The 22,850-nt window shown below is 39.7% G+C and overlaps 1 protein-coding gene across 2 annotated transcripts in view; it reads left to right on the top strand.

Annotated features, from left to right (window-relative positions):
* SPON1 (spondin 1) overlaps window positions 1–22,850 on the top strand; it is a 357,910-nt gene that overhangs the window by 249,094 nt on the left and 85,966 nt on the right. For both annotated transcript variants that reach the window (XM_042882758.1, XM_042882756.1), the window contains 2 exons: window positions 1,191–1,313; window positions 7,053–7,201. In XM_042882758.1, coding sequence (XP_042738692.1) covers window positions 1,191–1,313; window positions 7,053–7,201 — 272 coding nt within the window. The remainder of the gene's footprint in view (window positions 1–1,190; window positions 1,314–7,052; window positions 7,202–22,850) is intronic.

A 22,850-nucleotide genomic window follows, 5' to 3' on the forward strand; every position in this document is an offset into this window, starting at 1 on the left:
TAATAACGAAAGATTTATGTTGCAGTTACGGGCGAAGCTGTTCTGCAGTCAGTGTATATATTTTCCGGAATAGGTGGAAATGGGCGATTCTGCTGGGGGAAAAAAAAAACTTAAGAAACTTCAGAAAGGCTTCATTCACACAAGAGGCAATTTGGTTAAGTCCTGAAACTCTTTTTAAAGATAATAAAATGACTTGTTACTGCTGCTCAGTTATTTTCCTGAGTGTGTCCTAATTAACTAAAATAGAGTGCTGAAGATATGGATTAGCGTTAAATTGTTTGGTTAAGGTTTGGGCTTTGGTTTTGGGTTTCACATCTGATAGCCTCGTCTAATCTGTATATTTCAGGACTCAATTTGTTTTAAGCTCAAGCTCTTCATGATTTTGACCCGTGCTGCTATAAATAAAGTCTTTTTGAGGGACAGAAAGAATTTGTCAAACTAATCGTAACATGTGATATTTGTATCTCTGTATTCGCCTCACCATCATGTGTGCAGGAAGACGTTGTTCAGCATTTATTGCACTGCTGAAGGATCCTTGAGAAAGACAGCAGCAGGATTGCAGCACCACAGCAAAGCCACTGATGCAGCCCACTGTCTATTCCATGTCTCTTGTTAAAAAAACCACTAGAGAATAGTCAAAAGAGCGACGGTTTTCGTTGGCAGCACTGGTTGGGTCTCAGCTGCATCATTCAACATCGCTGGGTGTTTCTCAGAGCAGGGAATGATTTGTGAGCAGGAAATGTGTGCATGCAAAAACTCAGGGGTTTTCTGCGCATGCAAAAGTACAACTGAGGCATTAGCATGGGGCTTTTGCAGCTGATTATTGCATCCCACTGAAGAACTTAAGTAGCCTGGCTATCCAGTGAGTTCCAGTCTATCGTATTTTTTAGATTTGCTGAGGTTTTCACCAAATTAAATAAGAACCAAAAATGAACCTGTTTTGAATCTGAAAACAACTGAAATTGTAAACGTGCCTTTGTGTTTGCAGTGAGTCATTACATCCACCCATGAATCCAAACCAATCACTTCAGGATTCTACTTTTGTGAAGCCTAACGTTAAAAACTAATGAACACGAGTAAATGTAATTCAGATGTATTTGCTGGAGTACTTATTGTGTCAACTTTGCCGTGATCTGTTGCTGTTGAGTTGTAACCCTTCTCAGTGGGTGCCTTCATTCCTGTTTTTTCAGATTCAGCCTCAGAAGGTGTGACCGACAAACCAATTTTAGATTGCTGTGCCTGTGGAACTGCCAAATACAGGCTAACGTTTTATGGAAATTGGTCAGAAAAAACACATCCCAAAGACTTTCCACGTGAGTATCATCATTTTTTTTTCTTAATATTCTTGCTCTACACAAACATGGTGTAGGTATTTGGAGATTGCTGTGATGTTACTTGGTGAACACCCCACTAGGGTCAGTAATGACAAATATGCAGTACTGCTTATGTTCAGTATTGAAAATCTACAGATGCTATAAATTACAAATAAATTCTAGAGATTTGCCTGATGTTTTGAGGTGTAAAGATGTTTCCTTATATAGAGATTACCTTTTTTTTTTTTTTTTTTTTTTTTTTTTTGCCTCTTCTCTTACTGAGTGCTTAGCCTGGATTATCATGTACAGCTAGGAAATGGAATTTAATGCAAAACACAACCTAAAATGCAGGACACACTAAAATTTACAACCGTGTTTACAACCGTGCTAATCTAGCCAAAACTGAGTATTGTGTCCTTTCACAACCTCTGAAAGATTCTAGTTAATTCACTGAGCCCTGCGTCCTACTGCCAAGGAGGCTGGTTAGACATTCGGACAGTAGCGTACTCTCAATGTTGCAGTGGATTATACAGCTGAAATACGTATTCTGAGCTTTATCTATCCGATCCTGTCGACAGGATCAGGATTTTTACTGTAATAATCCAAATAACTGTAAATAGTGAAGTTACAAAGAAGTGTACTATTTGTTTATTCTTTCATTACTTATTCTGCAGCTTGTAGCAGTAGATGCTAGGATATGATTTGAGAACGTGAGTCACATTTATTGGTCTTTAAACTTTGTTAGGTTGTCTGTGGCTGATGTTTGTTGTTTGGTCTTTTTATGTCTTTTTTCTAAATTTATTACTTTCTGTCAGAGTACCACCATATAAATCAAATGTGGTTTGTGTAGCACTTCATAGTTCTGATAGTCTAAGCAATATTGCTCACATTGATTATTTAGAACATCTGAAGTTGAACAGTACCATTGTTCAAAAGCTGTCTGTCAGCATAATGCACAGGAGATGAAATAAGCCAAAGTGAGTAATTGTAGAAGTGCTTCTCCAGGCTATTGCACGATTTATATATCTGCTGAGTGTCACACTTCATATGCAATGTTAGTAGGGATTTAGGTAGCGGTTGGAAATAGGAAACATGAAATTACTGTGACTTTGTGATGCAGTGGATGGAAAAATGCCCTGATGGGCTGGCTGATGGGTCTGGCTCAAGGCGTTAAGGTCAGTGGGGCTCCATCTAAGCTGCCAATCAGTCACTGCTGGGGTTCTGCAGGGCTCTGTTTTGGGGATACTTCTCTTTAATGTTTTTATCAATGACTTGGATGTTGGAATTGAAGGTATGTTAAATAAATCTGCAGATATCTCTAAAGTGGAAGGAGTTGTCGATTCCCACAGGAGCAGGGAGACCATAGCGAGAGATCTTGACAAATTGAGGTCTGAGCAATCACCAACCACACGGAATTTAATTCTACACCTGGGACGGGACAGCCCTGGCTCTGTGTGCAAATGATCTGAGGATTCTCGTCAACGGCAACTTGGATCTGAGCAGCAGCGTGCCCTGGGGGGCATCAGGCCCAGTGCTGCTGCTGGGGAGGGGAGGGATTGTCCCGCTCTGCTCTGCACTGTGCAGCCTCATCTCCAGCACCAGATGCACGTGTGGCATCACAGTATAAAAAAAGACATAAAACTACGTGAGAGCATCCAAAGGGAGGCTACCAAGATAGTAAAGGGTCTGAAAGAAAAGACATTTGAGGAATGGCTGAGGGGAGGAAGGCATTGTAGCGTCCTACAGCTTGTCATAGGGAGCAGAGGCGCAGCACTGAGCTTGGCTCTTTGGTGACAGTGGCAGGAGCCAGGGCGATCAGTGTGGAGCTGTGGCAGGTGGGGATAGAGGAAGGTTCTGAGCCATGAAAGATTGGGCCCCAGAACAGATTGCTGCTGGCTCTGGGCCTGCCCCCGAGCCGCCCGAGTTCAAGAAGCATTTGGACACCACTCTCAGACCTGGGGTCTGGGTGGTCCTGTGTGGAGCCGGGGGTTGGACTTGATGGTCCTTGTGGGTCCATTCCAACTCAGGGTATTCTATGGTTCTGTGAAAAAAAACAACCACCACATAATGTAGTAGGATTAGTACGAGTAAAAACAGCTGATGAGACTTTGCACGGAAATTCCCAAAAGGTGGTAAGATCTTTTATCCAGATGTAGCAATATAACAAATGAAAAGCAATCATTAACGTTCTTTGAAAATTTGAATTTGTGCAGTAGTTACGTTGAAGTACTATTGGTGATGGATTGTAGTAAATCCTTTATTTGCAAAGTTGTTATGCTATGAGGAGGGGTTGGAACTAGATGATCTTCAAGGTCCCGTGCAACCCAAGCTGTACCACGAATCTAAAAAATACCTGCTTTGTTTTTATGCCAACAATGAGGCTGAAATACAAAGCCAATCATGGAAGTTTTATTTCTTTTCTTTAAATCAAGTACTGAGTCATTTTAAATATCACCAATAATATGCATTGTGTTGCTTTTCTCCTAAGAGAATATTTTGTTTACTATCACACAAACTGTTTCTGAAGGTACTGTGCAAAACTGTTAATCCTAGAAAACTCTTGTGTGTTTTCACAGATTCCATGAATTAGGAATAATTTATTATACTGGTACAACTAAAACACCTCTGCTCTATGAAATTATACAAAGCCTAGAGTGTACTTAGGAGTCATTAGGTTCTACAAAGTATTGTTCAGAAGGAAATCACTGCAAACTACTGCAGCACGGTTTTATAATCACAGAGTGACTTGGGTTGGAAGGGATGTTAAGGGTCGTCTGGTCCTAACAGTCTGGTTCTGAGTGTGCCAGCCATCAAGTGGGTGGAAAGAATGCCTGTAGGAAAGTTTCTGAAAGTAGTTCTTAAAAAACTTTGCTTTCGTGGAACTGGGAGAGACTGAACATTTTTTATTAAACTGATAAACTGAGGCTTATAGAAAATCAAGCACGCTTTGCAAGTGATTTTTACACATGGTTATGGCTCCTGATATTAAAACTAGTGGCAGTTGAATTTCACTTCATTTTAAATCTGGCTCAGTGGGAACTATCAAATTTCCTATAATGTTTTTCTGGTCAGATTAATTCGTATTTACACAAACCCTGAGCTTAAAAGCACTTGTCTCTGGTTATTGTCAGTATAAGATAACAAACATATGTTCTTCATTATGATTTCATCTGCACGATGTATCAGAGAATACATACACATGCATATATTCATGTTAACTGAGGAATTACACAAAAATGAAGTGAAATAACACCATTGCTAAGCTGTCTGCGTTCTGCTTGCTGCCTCAGCAATCGGATTGTGACAGACTGGTGGTGCAGAATAGCTGTGGCCTGACGTGCATCTGATTATTTTATGTTTTGAAGTTTCACTTGTGTTTAGAGGAAGAAGTTTAGCAAGTGATTGAGTAGTCTGTTCTCATAAAAACAGAACTTTCAAAGTGAAGAGTGAAACATTTGCAGATGTCTCATGGATTTCATGAAAAATGTTTTGGGAAAATGTAGCGTATGCTTTGAATAGATCTTTGGGGCAAGTCCATGGACCAGCTGCATTATGCGGAGAGCCAGCAGCTTTTTAGGAAGGGGTGCTGGGTGCGAGAGGCTGGGCTCTGGTTGCAAAGACACTGAACTCTTACTTCATTTAGGACAGGACAGGGGGAAAAAGCTGTGGAGCACATGGGGCAATTAGTTCTACTGAAGACCGAAAAGCTCTCTCGTTCTTTTCTGCATTTTTCTTTTTTGGGGAGTATATGGAACCACCTTTCAGTAAGTTTCAGTGTCACTCAGTGCGTGTCTGTAGCAGTGAGATGCTTTGGACCTGCGTGTTAGGAAAAAACAATGAGCAGTCCTTCACTGAAGCTGAATGGCAGTTTCTCTCTGCAGTTTGGAAGGGCTCTGCTTGAGGAGCAATTACTAGATGATGTGTTCACAAAGCAGCAACACAGCCTCTTACTGGAGAAAGTGGTGTAGTGGGGTTTAGTTTCTCTTATTCTCCATTTAGGGCACAATTGCTGATTAGCTTTATTGGTCTCTCAACGCGCCAAGCCTGCTGTAATTCAGAGCTCAGTGAGTTTATTTATGTCCAAGGAGAAAAGCAGATGCTCTGTTCTCTGTGCTGCTGGATCACCTTCCCTCATCCATTCTGCTTTTGCTACGCATTTCTCCCTTGATTCCCTACCGTTGTTTTTCTTTTTTTTCCTAACCCATTTTCTATTCTGCTGTGATTATGTTCCTGCATCTGACTTTATCTATTCAATTCTCTACGCTGTCTTTATCAATTTCATTGTCCCACTTTTCACATTTTAAATTTGCATTCCTTTTGTTTACTTTATTATTCATTTTTCATTCATTTATTCTAGTTTTCAGCTGTTTTTATCTCTCCTCTCTCCATTTTGCATTGCAAAGAAAAATGTTAAATATTGTCTCATTCTGTCATTCTGTCTCCCTGATCTCCTATGGTCTTTGCACTGCTACCAGACTGTCTGCTTACGTGAGGAGTTCATTTTCTCATCCTTTTCCTTTAACCTGATATCTTTGCAGAGTGCTATTTGACGCTTAATGAATTCATTTTTATTTCCAGTACTGTGGGACTTCTGAGACTCCTTTCTGCTCTATATCTTTTCAATTCCATCAGACTTTTCTAACATTTTATCTTCTTAAACTTTAACATTTTTTCTTTTTCTGCATAACAAGACAAGAAACCAGAGCAGGAATCCATTTGCCTGTCTCTGCAATTCTTACAATGGGGAAAAGGGGCAAGTAAACCAAGCAGCCACAGAAGCACCAAAATGTGCTCCTTCGCTTCCTTCCTCAGTTAGTGGGAACCACTATGAGTGGTTCAGGAGAAAATAAAAGGCAGCACCATGTATGTATGGTGTGAATATGCAGTAGCAGAAAAAACAGCTACATTGTGTTCATAAGATCAATTCAATATCAGTATTTCAAAAGTTTCTTGGAAGGAAAGCTGAGAACGATTTGCCAATAGGAAACAGACTTTCCTTCTTTGAATTTTTTTTTTTTTTTTTTTCTTTTAGCCAGGAAGCTGCTTGCGCAGTGCAGGGGGGTTTGTAACTCTAAGCCTTCTGTATCTCTTCCTGATAATGATTTGGCACAAGGATATAAACAAAAAGCTGAAACGCTCAGTGATTATATAGTCACAGTTGTATCTAGCCTCTAGCCTTTTCTGGTGCTCTGCTGTGACCAGCCAAACACAAATCTAGTGGGCTGTTGCAAGAAACTAGTATCTATCCACAAGGAAATGACTTGCTGAAATCTTTGACTCCTTGCAAGTTTTATCCTTATGAGCACTGTACGTGAAGGCCTAAAATTAAAAGATTTTTAAACATCCCGAGGAAGCTCAAATGAAGACAAATTACACTAAGCCTGTACTAAACTTCTTAGGAGATGCTTGATCAGCTGTCCTGCCTGTCTTTTTGTTTCTGTCTTTGTTATATCCAATAATCACTAACGCATGGTATTGTATTCTTGTAGTTGACTATTATGGTGCTCTAAAGATGAGGTGCACTGATGTAGTAAGAACTGACAGCACATAGCACACACTGAAGTTTGGTACCAATGAGGACCAGGGACTTGAAGCCCTTCACTCTAATAAAAGATTAGGAATTAGAGTTTGAGCCTCTTTTGAGGGTAGCAGGTATTAATGTTAGAAGAATGAATGAATATGTTATTGCTGTTTTAATTCCCCCTTTTTTTTTTTTCTTCTTTCCTTTCTTCCTGCAAGGGCGCACCAACCACTGGTCTGCGATCATTGGCAGTTCTCACTCCAAGAACTACATCCTCTGGGAGTACGGAGGGTATGCGAGTGAAGGCGTCAAGCAGGTTGCAGAGCTGGGATCCCCAGTCAAGATGGAAGAAGAAATTCGACAACAAGTAAGTGTGATTTAAGGTATACTTTACAAAGAATGCATCCCGCTTTGGATTCAGTTAAGCAGATGAAACAAGCTGTCTGTCTCTAAAGACTCATTCTTACTCTGAAATTTTTTTTTGGTCTGTGAAAGGGCAAATAAGTTGTAGTGTTGTGTACTTAGAGATACATGTGTTATTCAAGACGTAAATTAGAAATATGTGAGTAAATGCTTTTTTTTCTTAATCGTGAAAGCACACAGTTTGTTAAAGGGAAAACTTGAAAATGGCAAGCAGCATGCCGTTTTTCTTTTTGAAGTGGTGAACTTTGGTGTATAATGTGTTTTAATATTAATAGGTTGGGTTTTTTTCTTCTGGTACATATCTTATTTGCAGTTAGCTGCAGATTCATCCAAGTTAGCAATGCTCTTACAGGAGAGTAAGGTAATTTTTGTTGCTGAGTAGGAAGACTTCACATAATTGCACTAATAAAACTTGATGAAACAGGTTTATGGTTAAGGGCAAAAGAGCCTTTACAGTATATCATCCTACAGGGAATTGACTTAGCTGAGCAGAAGTCAATCTTTCAAATTGTTTGTAGATGATTTTCATTTTGTTACATGAAGTAGAAAGCGACCAAATAAAGTATGCTGGGGTATGGTGATGATTGTTATTAGAATGTCTGCCTCCATGAAATTCAAGGGCTCACTAGAAGCTCATCGATGAGAGAGAAGATGTAGATATTAGCACATATAATAAAGCTACATGTATAATCTGGTATGAAACTATGCAGGGCAGTACAGGTGTGTACAACGTGTATCGCTGTGACTGTGCCACATGGGAGAGAAAGAAGAAATTCTCCCAACTTATGACGTTGTACGGACGAGACAGGTGCCAAGTGGAAACAGCATTCAGTAAGGGAAGTTAAGGCTGAAAAATGAAGGCAGCTCTGACTTGCTAGAGTCCCTTTTTCTCAGTCCTTTTCTGAATCAGGTGGCACAACAAGTACGCTGTTGTTTTGACGTTTCGTGGGACTGCTTCACGATCTTTAGTGTGCCGTGAGGCAAGATTTAGTCTTCAATTGAAATGTATTGTTGTAATTGTAGTTCTTGGTCTCTTTCTGCTTCTGCCTAACTTATTGAGAATCAAAGGTTTCAAAATGGCTGAAGTTTTAAAGAAATTATGTATTTGGTTTTCAGTGATTCAGCACTCTTTTTAAGGGTACAAATTTCACCAAAATCAAAATAAATACTGTGAGATTGGAAAACAGTACTTCACGCTTCAATGACGATAAAAAAAAATTATCTTAAGAACAAAGGCTTGTTATCTTTGTACTAAAAAACAGAGCACTTGTTTATACAGTCTTCACAAACATAGTGAGAATTTGGTGTCCGTGAGTGTAAACGTGTGAAAGTGTGGCTTGCTCCAGAAACAAAGGGGGAGGAGGGAAAAGCATAGGATGAAGTCAGGTAGAGATGTAACTGTGGAAGCTATGCTGAGCAGTGTGGGAAGAGATGGGGAATTTGAGGGTAAGATGGAAAAGATGAACATGGCGACTCATTCTGCTTTCCAGAAACTGTGCTCTCTGTTTTTCCGCACCATGCATTTCCAAAAGAAGAGAGGGATTTGTGCACTGGCTTTGGTTCAGAGGTGGTTGTGACTGTCAGAGAACATAGCGTAGCTCACAGGCTGCAAACATGGCCGGGGTGGATGGGAATTTGGTCGTCCTGGTCTAGTGGAAGTTGTCCTTGCCCATGGAAGGGAGATGGAACTGGATGATCTTTGTTGTTCCTTAGAACCCAAACCATTCTGTAGTTCTCTGAATCTCACGGCTGCTGAGGTCACACGTGGAATCAGTGAATGCTGCAGTTCCTTTGAGGGTCAGGCTTACCTGCTTGCGTCCAACCTGCAGCAATTCTTGTTTCCCTTGTTAGAACTTACTGTGCGCCAGTTCAGCCACTGAGCTGACGTTACAACTGGATAATGCTAGAACAATGCAGCTTCTCTATGTACGCTGTAACATTTTCATTTGACCTTTGGTTTGTTTTTGATGTGCTTAAGCTCAACTAATATTTTTGAGAAGTACTGAGGTGAAGTTCTGCTACCTGACAACAGAGCTAGTAATGTGAAGAGCTGTTTTGTTGGCGTTCGTTGAGGCTTTGGCTTCTTTTACTGTAATTTTTTCATTCCAATATCTTCTACTTGCTTTGAAATTCATAATGTCATTTCTTTCCCCACACTTCCCAAGCAACCTCCGTATTTATTTCCCACTTCATATTTCACCTGGGGCTCAGAACCCTGTAGCACCTGCAGCGTTTGCTGTGCAGTCTTTTAGGTGAATACACAGGAAAGTACTTACGAAACTTAACACTGTGAGGTTTTATTGAGACTCAAAAAATCTGATTGTTTTGATGACGTTACTACTAAGAAGTTACAAAAAAAACTTTTTGTTAATGAAGCTGCTTTCTGTAGATGGTGCTTTGTTAAGAAGTGCCCTAACAGTTGTATAATTAACAGAAGATTCTCAAGCTTGAGCACCTCTGTTCTCCCTGTGATGGACTGCTGAATCATTGTCAGCTTTTCTCCCTGAATCGTGCCTTGAATGCTCTGGTTTGTGTTGTTACTCTAAAGAGACTCTGATATTGTTGAATGGGTAGTCATGGGCGCTGCAAACTTGCTTGATAGTTTATAGTTTACTTGCTTTATAGCTTATTTCTCTGGGATAAATTGAAAGAACTACTCAACCTTTGTGGTAAAAGTTTTTGTTGCAGATTGGAAGGAAAAAACAGAGCAGATAAAAGTATTTCTACCAGCAGTCTGTCAAGTGATTGATGTGTACAATAGAGTAATTGGTGCATTATGCTCCAGGGATCGTTCATGAGCAAACAAGGGATGAAAAACAATGGTGTGCACAAAAGAACATTCACCAACCTCTTGTGTCTCTGAAATACGTTCATTATTTCACTTCTCAATGTTTTAGTTTTCAGAAAGTCTGATTTGTCCAAGATCTATCAGTTGAAAAACTGCTCGGTTAGAAACAAATACAAAATTTGAAAAGAGGAGTCTTGCATCTGTATTCTGATTGCTTTGGTTAAAAAAAAAAATAATAACATTGATTAAAACATGTAGGTACAAAATAGATTGAAGCGCAATGCGCAATATTATTATCATTGACAGATGCACCAAGATGAGAATAAGGTGAGAACAGTGACAGGCTTATTCCCCTTAGTTTCAGTGTCTCAAGGGAGACCTTGTTTGGTTTTGCTTAATTGTTTGAGGAAGAATAATTGAGGAAAAATGTGAAGTCATTTTTAAAACATGTTGGTGGTAAACGAGGATAAAAGATATTCTGGACCTTGCCATTGTTTTCAGGAAAGGCAACTGGTGCTCTCTGCTTATTGCCTGCTGGCACAGAGCTGGCATTCCCAACAGGTTTGGTTTAATGCTCTGTGCAACGTCAGCAGGTGGGATGACTTCTTCTGTTGTCTTTAGTGGCTATAGATTAGAGCTGACTGCCTCCAGAACTCTAGAAGAGCAAGTTAGATGTTTGTAGATATTGTTATATGTTATGATGAATGTGAAGACAATTTCCTAATAGAAGTTGACGCCTGAAATGACATCCTGAACTTTCTATAGAAGAAAAAAGAAGAAAAAAAAATAGGAAATTTGGATCGATCCCTATTTATGTATTTTATTTTGAGAACCAGAGTTTTAGTATTTCAGTTGAGTAGCTACCATGTCATTAGTGGCATTGTAATGCAGCACTGCATTTGTCCGTGTAAAAATGCAGTCATTAGGTTTTTCTATCTCAGTCTGAATTGAAAATAGGACTCTTTAATATATTGTTTGCACCATTGCATTACTTGGCAAACTATTAATGAAGTATTACCGATTACTGAAGCAGGCTCAAAATTTTAATTTTGTGGGGATTTTTAATTAACTGTATGTATACTAATAGAACTTAAAATTGTCCTACCAACCAGGGAGGTTCAGTTGAGTGCTTGATAGAACAGCTAAAAATTGAACACTTGAGCTCTGGAGGGAGGATACCCCTAATTATGGTTGAGAATAAGACTGCTTTGCACTTGAAGGTTGTGATTGCTGCAGAAATCTCAGGCTGAGCTCATTTAAAGCAGCTGAAAATTGGTGCAAATATGATGGCTTGGCCTTCATGGTACATAGTATCTGAGATTCTTTTGCCTTGTGCTACTTCTGAGTTTTCTGTGGCTGCTGTTATTCATGGAACCAATAGGAAATGGTCTGGCTGGGATGTCTCTGCCTACCCAACCTACCGCGAATGGCGTCACCCTGTGGGTCAGCCCCTCCATGTCATTCCAAGGGCAGAGATTTGACTTCCCAGCTGCTTTTCAGAGGTTTGCTTAGGAAATATTAGTATGATCATAAAGTCTAATGTAAAGATTACACTGCTGTATTTTTTTTTAGTTGTCCAAAACTCCTTTGTTTCTCTGCAAAGGCCATAAAAACTTCTCGGTGCTTCGGAGTCTGTCAAACACTGAGGTAGTAAAGCCCCGTCTGAGCGGACTTTCTACATTAGTTACAGCCTGGCTGCATGTTTTTAATGCTGTATTTAATTCTACATAGATTGAGCTGCTTGATTATAAATTTGTGTCTAAACTTCTGTTTGCTCTCAGATTCCTCTACTGCTCTGTGCTGCACATCTGTCAAAAATTACAGTTCTTTTTCTTGTCTTTTGGAACTGCTAATAGTAGATTTTCCATCCTTTCTTCTCAGAAAATATGTCTTGTTTATAATTTCAACCCCTTTTGCATTTTGGTAATTAGAAAATTTGAAACGCCTTGTAATCCTAAATTTCATGACTTATTTCTGCCAAAAAAAGAAATTGTTGTATGTTATTGTCGTGAAGGGAAGTCATCTACCAGAAAATAACTCGTACAGTGGGGTTTAGAGCCCTTCTTCTAAGTTGAACTACGTATTCTAATGAGTTTCCAAAAGGAGTTCATTGAGATGATTGCCAGTTTGTGCTGATTTCTTTGAAACAAGAAAACAAACAAAGCAGTTCATCACAACTGCGTTCTTTTTCAGTACTTGCTGATAATAACTTTTCTTTTCTACTAAGAAACAAAGCTGGTATTGAATGCCATGCCATTTCTCTCGTCGCAGCCAAATAAACGTGATGCCAACACGTGTTAAAATACAGCATTTGTTTCGAAAACACATACTTCTAAAAAGTGCCTTTTTTATCTGAGGACTATTAAAATATTTAACAAACAATCAAAACTTTATTTTTCTTTTATCTGAGTAGTGATTTGTGAGGTCGTCGCTCTTCAGAAGGAAAGCAGAAAAGAGAAAATCAACTTTTTTTCTGAACATGTGTTCTTTTGAAGGCAGTGTAGAAAATACAGAATTTAATTCATCTTGCCCGTAGGTTTGTATAAACAAAACAGGCCCTGGGTGTTCCCATCAGAAAGCTGTTCTTTAATTGGAGTTACGTTGTAAAAACTTTGGTTGTGTAACTGTTTGGCAATCATGATAATTGTGTTTTAGCTTTAAAACTAACTAAGCATGTGAATGAGATATCAAAAGAAAGACTCAGCGTCGGTGGTTAAAAAAAAAGCATCTTTTTTATTAAAAGTCAGAAAAAAGTATTGTTTTTTGGTGAAAATATCCCTGTATGTAGTAGGAAACATTTCTCAAGGAAATGGGTTCTGAATAATACAAAGCACCTTGATTTAGTCTGAGAGCCATTAAAGTTGCTGTTGCAAAACTAAGCTTTGACAAATAAACATTAGAATCACAGCATGGCCTGGGTTGCAAAGGAGCACAATGCTCATCAGTTCCAACCCCTGCTGTGTGCAGGTCGCCAACCAGCAGCCCAGGCTGCCCAGAGCCACATCCAGCCTGGCCTTGAATGCCTTCAGAATGGTGCATCCACAGCCTCCTTGGGCAACCTGTTCCAGTGCCTCACCACCCTCTGGGGGAAAAACTTCCTCCTCATATCCAACCTAAACCTCCCCTGTCTCATTTTAAAGCCATTCCCCCTTGTCCTATCACTATTTACCCTCATAAACAGCCGTTCCCCCTCCTGTTTATATGTTCACTTCAAGTACTGGAAGGCCGCCATGAGATACCCCAGAGCCTTCATCATCAGGTGATGTTCATCCTTAGGTGACGTATTACTTCCTGGGACAAAACCTGAAAGATTTGGCACACTTTTAGTAGTTCATGCAGTCAGCCAATAAAAGTGCATAGACAAATATGTGTTCATTTGAGTTCTCTACAAATATTGTTGTGCTGTGGACAATCTCTTAAATATTAGAGCATAGCCAGGCTGTGTGAGGTTCATCTGCTCAGGGGTTTGTGAGACCTGGCAGGCACTGAATGTGATTTCTGCAAACTGTCCTATGATTCTGGTTATCTGCCTGGTTTACAACACCAAACAAAACACCATTTTAAAATGTTGAGCTTTGGGTCAGAGCTTGAGCAAGTTAGTAGCTTTGGTTAATGGTGTCATTTCATGTTGTCTAGTTAATTTTAGCAAGAGTTAGTTACTGAGGAAAAAAAAAAAAAAAAGGAAATGCTGCAAAATGACTGGAAACAGGCTCTGTCAGTGGAGCTGTGACACACTGTGGTTGCCATTGCCCAGGCTTTGTGGTGTGCCTTTAATCCACTCCTACTTGTACTAGGGGTGTGCAGGATCAGGCCAGATGCTTTGTGTCTCCTGCCTGTGAAAATAATGGGACAGAACTTTTGCACTCATGTGACCTGGGATTTGTAGAGCACTCTGTCGTTGTGCTGGGTGGTGTTCAGGCATTTCCTTTGCAGAACTCATTGTTCATAACCAAGCATGACTGTACTGCAAAGCAGGCACGTGCATCGTGCTCTCAGGGGCTCTGAATGCCGAGGCACCTTGCTCTACAAAAATCTCTTCAGCTTCTTACATTGGAAAATGCTTCTGGATGTTGCAGCATTGAACAGACTCCTGCTGGGAAGCTGTTTTCATAGGGAACAATGGCAAATTGGCTTGAGCGTGGTGCAGGTAGTCTGCCACAGCATCTAAGGTCCTTCTGCCTCCCCGTGCTGAGCACCTTGCCAGTGTTGTGGCTGCATGCCCACCTCTGGCAGACTCAGAAACAGGCGATTTCCCCCAGGTGAAACATTTCCTCCAGGCCGATGTTTCCATTCTTAGAGATAAATAATTTTAAAGCATTGCTGTTCTATCAGTGCTGCAGCTTTTTGGGCTGGCGGGCTGCTGCTGGCCTCATTATCTTCCTCAGAGGCTGCTGACAAGGAGCCTTGACTGTGCTGGTGATGGTCAAGTAATATGACATGGAGAAAAAAAGTCTTTCTTTAGCATTGTTTTATATTTTTCTGCTCCTAAATAGCATTTATTATTTGATAATAAAACCGAAGGCTGCGAGCTCTCATCTTGCTTCATGAATTCCAGAGGTTTCACACCTCTGTATGAGGTTGTACGAAACTTGGAAGTTTTCCTCTCCGAATAATTACCTGGTTATTGATAGGAAACAATTTGCATAACTAAAAAAGGAATTAATATTTTAACAGTTCAACAGTTAAGTTTTCTTTTGATTTGCCTTAAGTTGCCTTGCTGTCTGTTCTCCAGTTACCACATTCATAAAGCAGAATGAGAAGAAACGTTTCAGTAAAATCCAATAATCAGGTTCTCTTTGAATTAAAAGCAGTCAAACCAGATAGAGATTTTTTTGTTTTGTTTTTTAAGCAGGAGAGACTGATTGAGAGGGGGGAAAAAAATGAACTCACAGTCTGGTGTTTCCTCAGTGAATTCTGCTAAATCATGCAGAAGGAGAAGCAACGCATTCCTACCATTCTAATGTCTGTGGTAGTTGAAAGGCCCATCAGCGCTTTAAAAGTTTTTCTCTACCTCTATGATAACTGACTGGATTGCAGTGAAGCAGTTCTAGAGGAGGGAAGTAGCTGTTTCTGCTTCTGATAAATTCATTCCCTTGGCCAGTATGCAATAATTGTAGCTCAAATACAGACGTAAATGTCAGCAGAAAACATCTTCTGTTCAAGACGGGATGATTGGATTGCTAGACATTATTTGCTAATTTTAAAGCCCTTTAAAATATCTTGCCTTTTCATTTCCTGAGTTAGGATTTATCTTAATGTTCCGCTGTCATAAAATTCTCACTATCCTGTGGCAGATTCACCCAGTGGGAAGCTGCAATTAAATGACTTTCAGGTTATTTTCTTTCAGTCTGCCATTGTAGCAGTATTAAAGCCTGAATATGTTTGATGCGTTGATTCTTCCTGTACTGCTCATGCTGAAGGGCGAGCACCATCCAGGCTTTGGCAGCCAGAGCTGGAGTTACTGCTTACCACTGCTCTGATTTGGCATGCAGCTCCAGATGCTAACAAGGCACGTGTGTGGTGAATGACTCTGGGGCTCACAGACTGCACATCTGAAATAACGTACAGATGGATTTAGGAATATAATGTATGTAGTCTATGCTAGCAACTGAAACGGATGCACGAGTAAGCAGCAGGCTCAGATGGAAAATTAAAACTCTCTGGAACTCTTCTATAAGGGTATTCATGGTCAGTGATCTCCTTTAAATGTGGCTCCAGCCATTCACTGTTACCTATAAATACTTTATAGAACATGTGTTTTCAGATAATTTGAACACTCAGGTGGGATAGCATCTGTGTGTATGTGGGTTCTTTTCCAGGTAAGCATTAAGTGCATCAAATGCTGATTTTCTTCCTTATGACTGAAACAGCGCCAGCACGTACAATACACCTGACATTCTGTCCTTAGTCATCAAACTAGGACAAGTCAGCTTTCTTCTTTTCATACATCTAGTTCTGTACAACAGTGGTTGGTTTTAGTGGGGATGGAAAAGAAAGGATAGGTTTAGGGAGTGCACTGGTTATGTTATTTAAAGAAATGGAATGTGTCCTGAGATTGTCACCCGTGCCACATTCCCTGTAAATCAGTAGTACTAACTTAGATGTTGAGGATGCAGTGATTCCCTCCCCTAGTTCTTTCAATACTTCTAATAGTTTTAATGCATTCAATAGTTTTACTGAAGAATAAATATTTGTGTAGCAATCTGAGTACTCTGAAATATCCTTTATTTTTAAATCCTATTGAAAGGTAGGAGGAAAAGTTTATTAAGCATTTCTTTTACTAGAGCTTGAAGATACACTTGCACTACATAGTTTAAAGTTTTTTTAAAGCACAAGAGAGATTATTGATATTACTTTTAGGTTTAGAGGTTGTCCATTGAATATTTTATAGAAAGATATGCCTGTTAAAAAGAAAGCAAAGATCTAAGCTGGCATGAATAAATATATGCCTTGTAACACTTGAAAAAGCATGATGTGGGATGAGATGAGGTTATTGTCTGTATTTGGATATAAATTCCTATGGTTGTTGATAGGAATTTATATTCCTATAAAAAACCATAAATTCCCATGGTTGTTGATGGTAGAATGATACTGTAGAAGGACGGATGATTTTATGAGGGCTGTCATTTTCAGCAGAGAATAAATCATAACTGCAGCTTTTTATTTCAGATACACTTATGAATCCATTGAGCATACCTACACTTTTCATTTTTGGAGGGGGTTCTTAATATGAGGGTAAGAGGAAAAAGGAGTGGAGAGAACAGTCTGTTTTTGCCTGGACAGGAGGAAGTTATCAAAAATTAGCAGAGTTGTAACGAATGTGCAATCTTCCGTTGACTTTGCAGTTGTGGAAGTTGGTGTCTACAAAATATCATTTTTTATTATTTATGTTGAAGCTGCTAAAAGAAGCTGTGCAAGAGGTTGAAGACGCATGCTTGGACTTCTTGCATTAAAATGTACAGTCAGGCATAAAATATGTAAATATATCTAGACATAGAGAGAGAGAGAACCTTACACAGTACCGATTAATATCTATGGACTTTCTTTCAGTGCGCTTCTTCTTGTTTTCTGTATTCAAATTCTAAACATCAAAGCACAGCATTTGGTTTTAGTGTTCTTCCAAAACAATTTGATCTCTTCAAAAAATCAACTTGCCACGTCACTGCTGTTCTGTCCTCACAGCTTCCAGCTGAATGTTCAGAAATACTAGAAAGCAGGCCATGAATACATAGAGAAACTCGCTGTCTAAAATCTGATTGAGCGTCCCGAGCTCTTTCTCTTGAGGTGTTTTATCAGGAGAATGGGGTAAGTCATCACTGGCTGATGTACAGCCATGAAGAGTAGCATTCTATTTTCTTTAAAAACGCATGACGCATTCTTCCAACTTTTGGGTTAAGAAAGGCATTCAGAAGTTCTTACAACTAATTTGCAACCAAGATCTGTTCCTATTGCTTCATTTCTCCTCGGCTTTGGAAATCTACAGTACTAGAAACAAATGAAAAACTCTTATGTAAACTCTGTGACAAGACTTTGTCCTGTAATATTCCTCAAACAGCTTGTGTTGGTGGCAAACTGGAAATGCCATCAACAAATTTCTTTTTAAATACAGGAATTTGAATCCCTTACACAGACCTTCCTATAAATATACTATAGAAGCTTTTTCTTTTCATTTTACAAATGAAAATGCAATTATTCTACATCCCATATAAATTTATTTAATAATCACTCCCTAGAAATTAGGATTTATTATCTGATCCATTAGAAGTGAAATTAAAATGCTCCCTTTGAAACATTTCCTGCTTTTGTGCTCTTTCTCATGTAAAAGAAGAGAGGCAAACTTAGGAAAGAACAGACGACCTTCCTTAAATTTGCATTAGAGAATTGTTGCATATCACCTAGCTATAAAAAATATCTTCAGTTGATTTAGTTTTACGTTACTTGCAAGGTAGACTGTGTTGGTCTTTATCCATATCTGATGTGCCTGCCTGTTCACTGTTGTCCCTGTGTTCCCACCTTGGTGTTACTTGGAGTGCTTTTGCTGCCAGGAGCAGTGATGGTGCATCGAATCTGTGTCTTATATTCATGCACATTTTGCTCGGAAACAAGCAGTGCAAGGAGTTCTGAAAATCCAAGACTTGGGTTTTCATGGTGTCCTTTTGAAGTGGACCTTTTCTTTTTTTTACAGGTTACGGCTTGTATCTGTATGTGCGCGTGTGAGTCTCGCTGCTTTAGTGAGAGCTGAGTGAGTCGTCTGCAGCTTTGCAGCCTGAGTGCTGTTGGTTGCAGTCCTGGTGGTTTCACAGGGAAAATGCTGTAAAGGTTCTTGGAGGGCATGTGCAGGTTTTTGCACATGCTGCTTCTGGGGGACGTTGTCTCAGGTTTCCTCATTAGACACAGTGTCTCATACCATTAATTTCTTAAATAAATCCTATGTGACATTCAGATCCACAGTTCAGAATGAAATTCCAGGGGAAGCAATTGCTTGTTACATATGAGCTAGCACAGAGTTTGTTTACATCCTTCTCTGCTTATTTTGTTCTTTTGACAAAAGTAAATAAGTAAGAGGATGCGTTGTAGAATCACAGTTAGCTTTGCAGTGCCTTCAGAAGACGTGTCACTTGGTTTCAGCACTTTTGCAGCAATGTTGATGGCAGGCAGATGGAAAGATTCGTCAGCACTGAACCAAGTAAGGAGAAAGCCTCCTGTGTTCCACAGATACTCAGTTCTTTTAAATTCTTCCCTTTCCTAAGATAATTATGTGATTGCTGCGTACTTAAGAGCTGAGAAGAACATCTCTATAATGAGCAGAATCCAAATAGATTCTTAATGCATCTTTTTTAGCTCTCCCTGTATCTGTGGGTGCTTACTGAGATCAGTTACAATAGATTGCTGCTGCTTTTTAAAGCGCTCTGCCTCGCTCCATAATTGATGTATTAGTGTATCCCCTAAGCGTGTTTTCTTGCTCATCTTCACTCCATTAAGATTAAACAGAATGGCCATTAGGTCATAAAGAAATAAAATATTCTCTTCACTGCTTACTGTGAAAAAGCTTCTATTATCTGTCAAATAAAAAGATTAATTTGGCCTTCAGGTACATTTTTAATGGCCTTTTAAATATAGGCCTGAACCGCTGTAACAGTAATAGATGAAGAACTTTCTTCATCAGGGGGAAGTGTCTTAATTAGGTGTCAGCCCCGGAATTTTTGGTTCAGCTTGTGCTCTTAGCCATGAGATTCTTCTCCATGGTTATCTGATTTCATGACACAGTTGTAATGCAGGTTAAAATTAGGCGGCCAATTTGTACTTTATTACTTGCTGCAGACTTTTTAATAGGTTTTAATTAAAATGTCAAAGATCATATTCTCTATATATTGCCTTTCAAAGAAGAATTGAGAAATATGAATTCGTAAAAATAATCCAGTTTTCATTCTGCGAGCATAAACTGCATTTCCAATTAAATATTTAGTTGTGAAACAGAGCTCAAATTTCTCTGTTAGAAATTCAGGCTTGCAGAACAGTGTGTGTTCCCCTTGTCACCTGTATTCCCTTCTAGTTTTCTCCACTGCACTTCTGAAAAGAGGTGGGGGAGAAGAAATGCTTCAGATGGTGGAAGTAATTTGAAAAGTTGATCAAGGAACACCAATGCCACTTCTGTGGTCTCGTATGGTTGTGTAAGACAGGCGTAAAAGATGCACAGCAGTGTGACTGCAAAGCTGTTCACTTTAGGTGTGCTTGTGTTTGCTATCCACCATGCCAGATAAACTTTGCAAAAGTATTATTATATCAATAACTCCGTAATTTTACCAGGGGTAATTGCAGTCATTTATGTTATTGAATATGTTGTCATTAATGCTGTCATGGATCCAGAGTCAGTGTTCACAGATGATCAAGGAAGTGTCAGTGTTTGGTGGTTCTCATTGATGTTGACAGTGAGTTTTGCACCAGTGCTGCTGAGAGTTTGGCTGTTGTTCATAACTGTGATTAGAAGCTTTGGGATATTCTTGTCTATGTTTTGTTTTCCTAATGATGTTACTGACTTCTTTAATACTTGAGATCTCCAATGGAAAAATCACCTTTCCCAAGAAGTCTTGTGTGCTGTAATGGTTGGTGTTCTACGCTTTTACTTAATAAGGTGAGCAAAATTACATGATATCCATTATCTAATAGCTAGTCTTTAGTAAAGTACTCACAGAAAGATGAAAGGGAATAGTTTCAATTTTAGAATCAGAAATAAATTTTAGTGGATGTTGCAAGAAGTTGCTATGTCTTGTTTTAATACCAAGTGTATGTGCTGTTAGTTCATGACGAAGGCTCCTCTGAAGTCTGAAACTCAGCACTTAAGGTAGCAGTTGTTTTGCTTGGCTGGCTATGATACCTTCCTGAGCACTCGCCAGCTCTGCGTGCTGAGCTGATCATGGCTGTGCTGCCTTGTCCCAGCCTGGTAGGGAAGGAAGAAAGGAGCTCCATCGTGCTTCAGGTGGTATTTTGACACTTCCATCTGCAGTTCAGTGTGCCTTGTCACTTGGTGGGGACACAGCCCCTGTAATGCCTACAGGAAATGTAAGTTTTTCTTTTTACCCATTTTTCTTGGATGAAAGTATTCTTACTGGCAAGTTCCTCACTTACTATGTAAAGCAGGTAATTAGCTGATTATTTGTGCTCCACTTAGCAAAGCAATTAGAAATGTATCACACTTGGCAGTATAGTACAGACTTTAGAAGAGGGCAGCTTACTCAGAAGGTGCTGCTCCAGCCTTACCTCCAGTACCCTGGCAGTGATTCTTGCCCTCTGCTGGTGGGTAGGTCCAGCAGGTCCTGCTGTGAGTGACTGATGCATTTATTTTTTTTGCCCTGGAAAATCATAATTTGCCTGGCCTAAGCTTGCAACTGTGCCCCATCCTGCTCTTAGCCAAAGACTGTGACAGGGCAAGCTGCAGTAAGTACCCATGATCACCTCACTGAGCCCTATGCAGAGGAGGGCTTGGAATGAAGTTAAAAACATAAAATGGAAATAATTGGCTCCTTTGTCAGTTACCTGTAAACATTATCCATCAGCCTATTTGCAGTGCAATAGCCAAGCAGTTTCTTGTGTATTTGTTGTGCAAAGTGGAGGAGGTTAGTTCCTTACAGATTCAGGCTTGCCTTTATTTTCATCCCATTTTTCCTTCTAATCTTTCCTGTAATTGCACTGAAAAACGATTTAGTGAACTTCATATCAGCCTGTTCTGAAATGGTTTCCCAGGCTTCTCTTAACAAGCGCCTGTGCTTCAACCTGTCTCAGACTTCGCCGTTATTTGGTCGATTCTTCTGCACTTAATTTTACGACCCGTCAGAGTTTATAGGCTGCGTATTCTTTTCTTTCAATGGCTGCTCAAAATGTAGCGAAGGAATTAATTGCTGGCCTTTTATTCATCAATAATGTTTTATAGGAAAGCCTTCTTTGCCACCTGCTGCCCCTCCCCCCCTTCTTTTACTTTGTAGAAGGTGCATTAAGTGAGCTTGCAAGTCTGTTTTCAGTTTCCGTTTCTGCCTTCATCTCTTTTCAAAGTCTGTTTCAGGAAGAATAGGCGCTTTGGTTCAATTCCTATATCTATCTATCTATCTATATATAATTTTATATATATATTATATATATTATTTTTTTAATTTTTTAATTTTTTAATTTTTTTTTAGGGGGAGTGGGGGGTGCTGTCTGTGTTGGGAAAGGAAATTATGCTGTACAGAAATGTTAAATTTTCCAGGAAATTTTTCAAAGTCGTATTTATTGCTGGTCTGTTTCGACTGTCCAGATGCTATTTCCTGAACCTTTTCTCAAACCCAGTGACTTGAAAGAAAAACAAAACTAGCAGTACAAAGGAAGATCCTCAGCAAGTAACAGTCAATTTAATTGCTTTTCCTGTCTATATTATCCAGGTCTGTTATCCCACTGATAAAGCAGGAAAAAAAAATAATCTTAGCAAAAAATATTAGAGTCTTTTAGTCCTGTAAAATTTTATTTTTTGGGAGCACGAGTGATTGGTTCTTGTCCACATAAGGCAATGCTGCTTGAAGGTACCCCTATGGGCAGACTTGAAGCTGAAAGAAAAATGTCTGAGATAGGGATGATTGAGAAAAGCGTGAGCCTTCTTATGTGAGTAGAGTCCGAGATCTTGTTCTGTTCTGTTTTTGTGGCCTTCTGTTGCTGGCGTGTAATAACGCAGGTTCCTATGGCTGTTTCAGTCAGTCAGTATGCCTGGTCTCCTCCAGCCTGGCTGAACTTAGGTAAAATCTGCGATGAGGTGGTGGGAGCACCAGTGCTCAGGAAGAACTTGATTGGTGTTTCAGCAGCAGAGATGGGAAGTGGGAATCAGGTCTTGAGAACAAATGTCTGGATTATGTTGGGTTCTTCTTGGCTAATCCGAGGCTCTGAAATTTCATTGTTAGATCAGCACTGTAAACCGTAGCTTTGATTTGACAGCAATAAAGTCTGGATGTCAGGTTTTGCACCGTGTGGCAGGGACATTTCTCTGAGGATGTGTTTTATGCCTCCTCTCCTTGTGTTGCACAAGGGGCTTCTGGTGCCAGCTGGTAGACTTGGGGTTTATTTGTAATGTATTCCATCAGCATTGCTCGGGTTAATGACCGAAGAAATGCCGACTACATCAGGCTGGGGAAGGCGCTTCATTTGGCATTAGCATCCATGCAACAGAAGTGGTACCAGAAAGCCTCATTTAGAGCCAGAAAGGTCTGGAGCGCTCTACCAAAACCCATCATGCCTGGAAACAAAACGCACACCGATCTTTTAGGATAACCTTGTGGCTTTAAGG

This window comes from Lagopus leucura, unplaced genomic scaffold (assembly GCF_019238085.1).
Source record: "Lagopus leucura isolate 7727_CA_CO unplaced genomic scaffold, USGS_WTPT01 Super-Scaffold_100035, whole genome shotgun sequence".
Classification (NCBI taxonomy): Eukaryota; Metazoa; Chordata; class Aves; order Galliformes; family Phasianidae; genus Lagopus; species Lagopus leucura.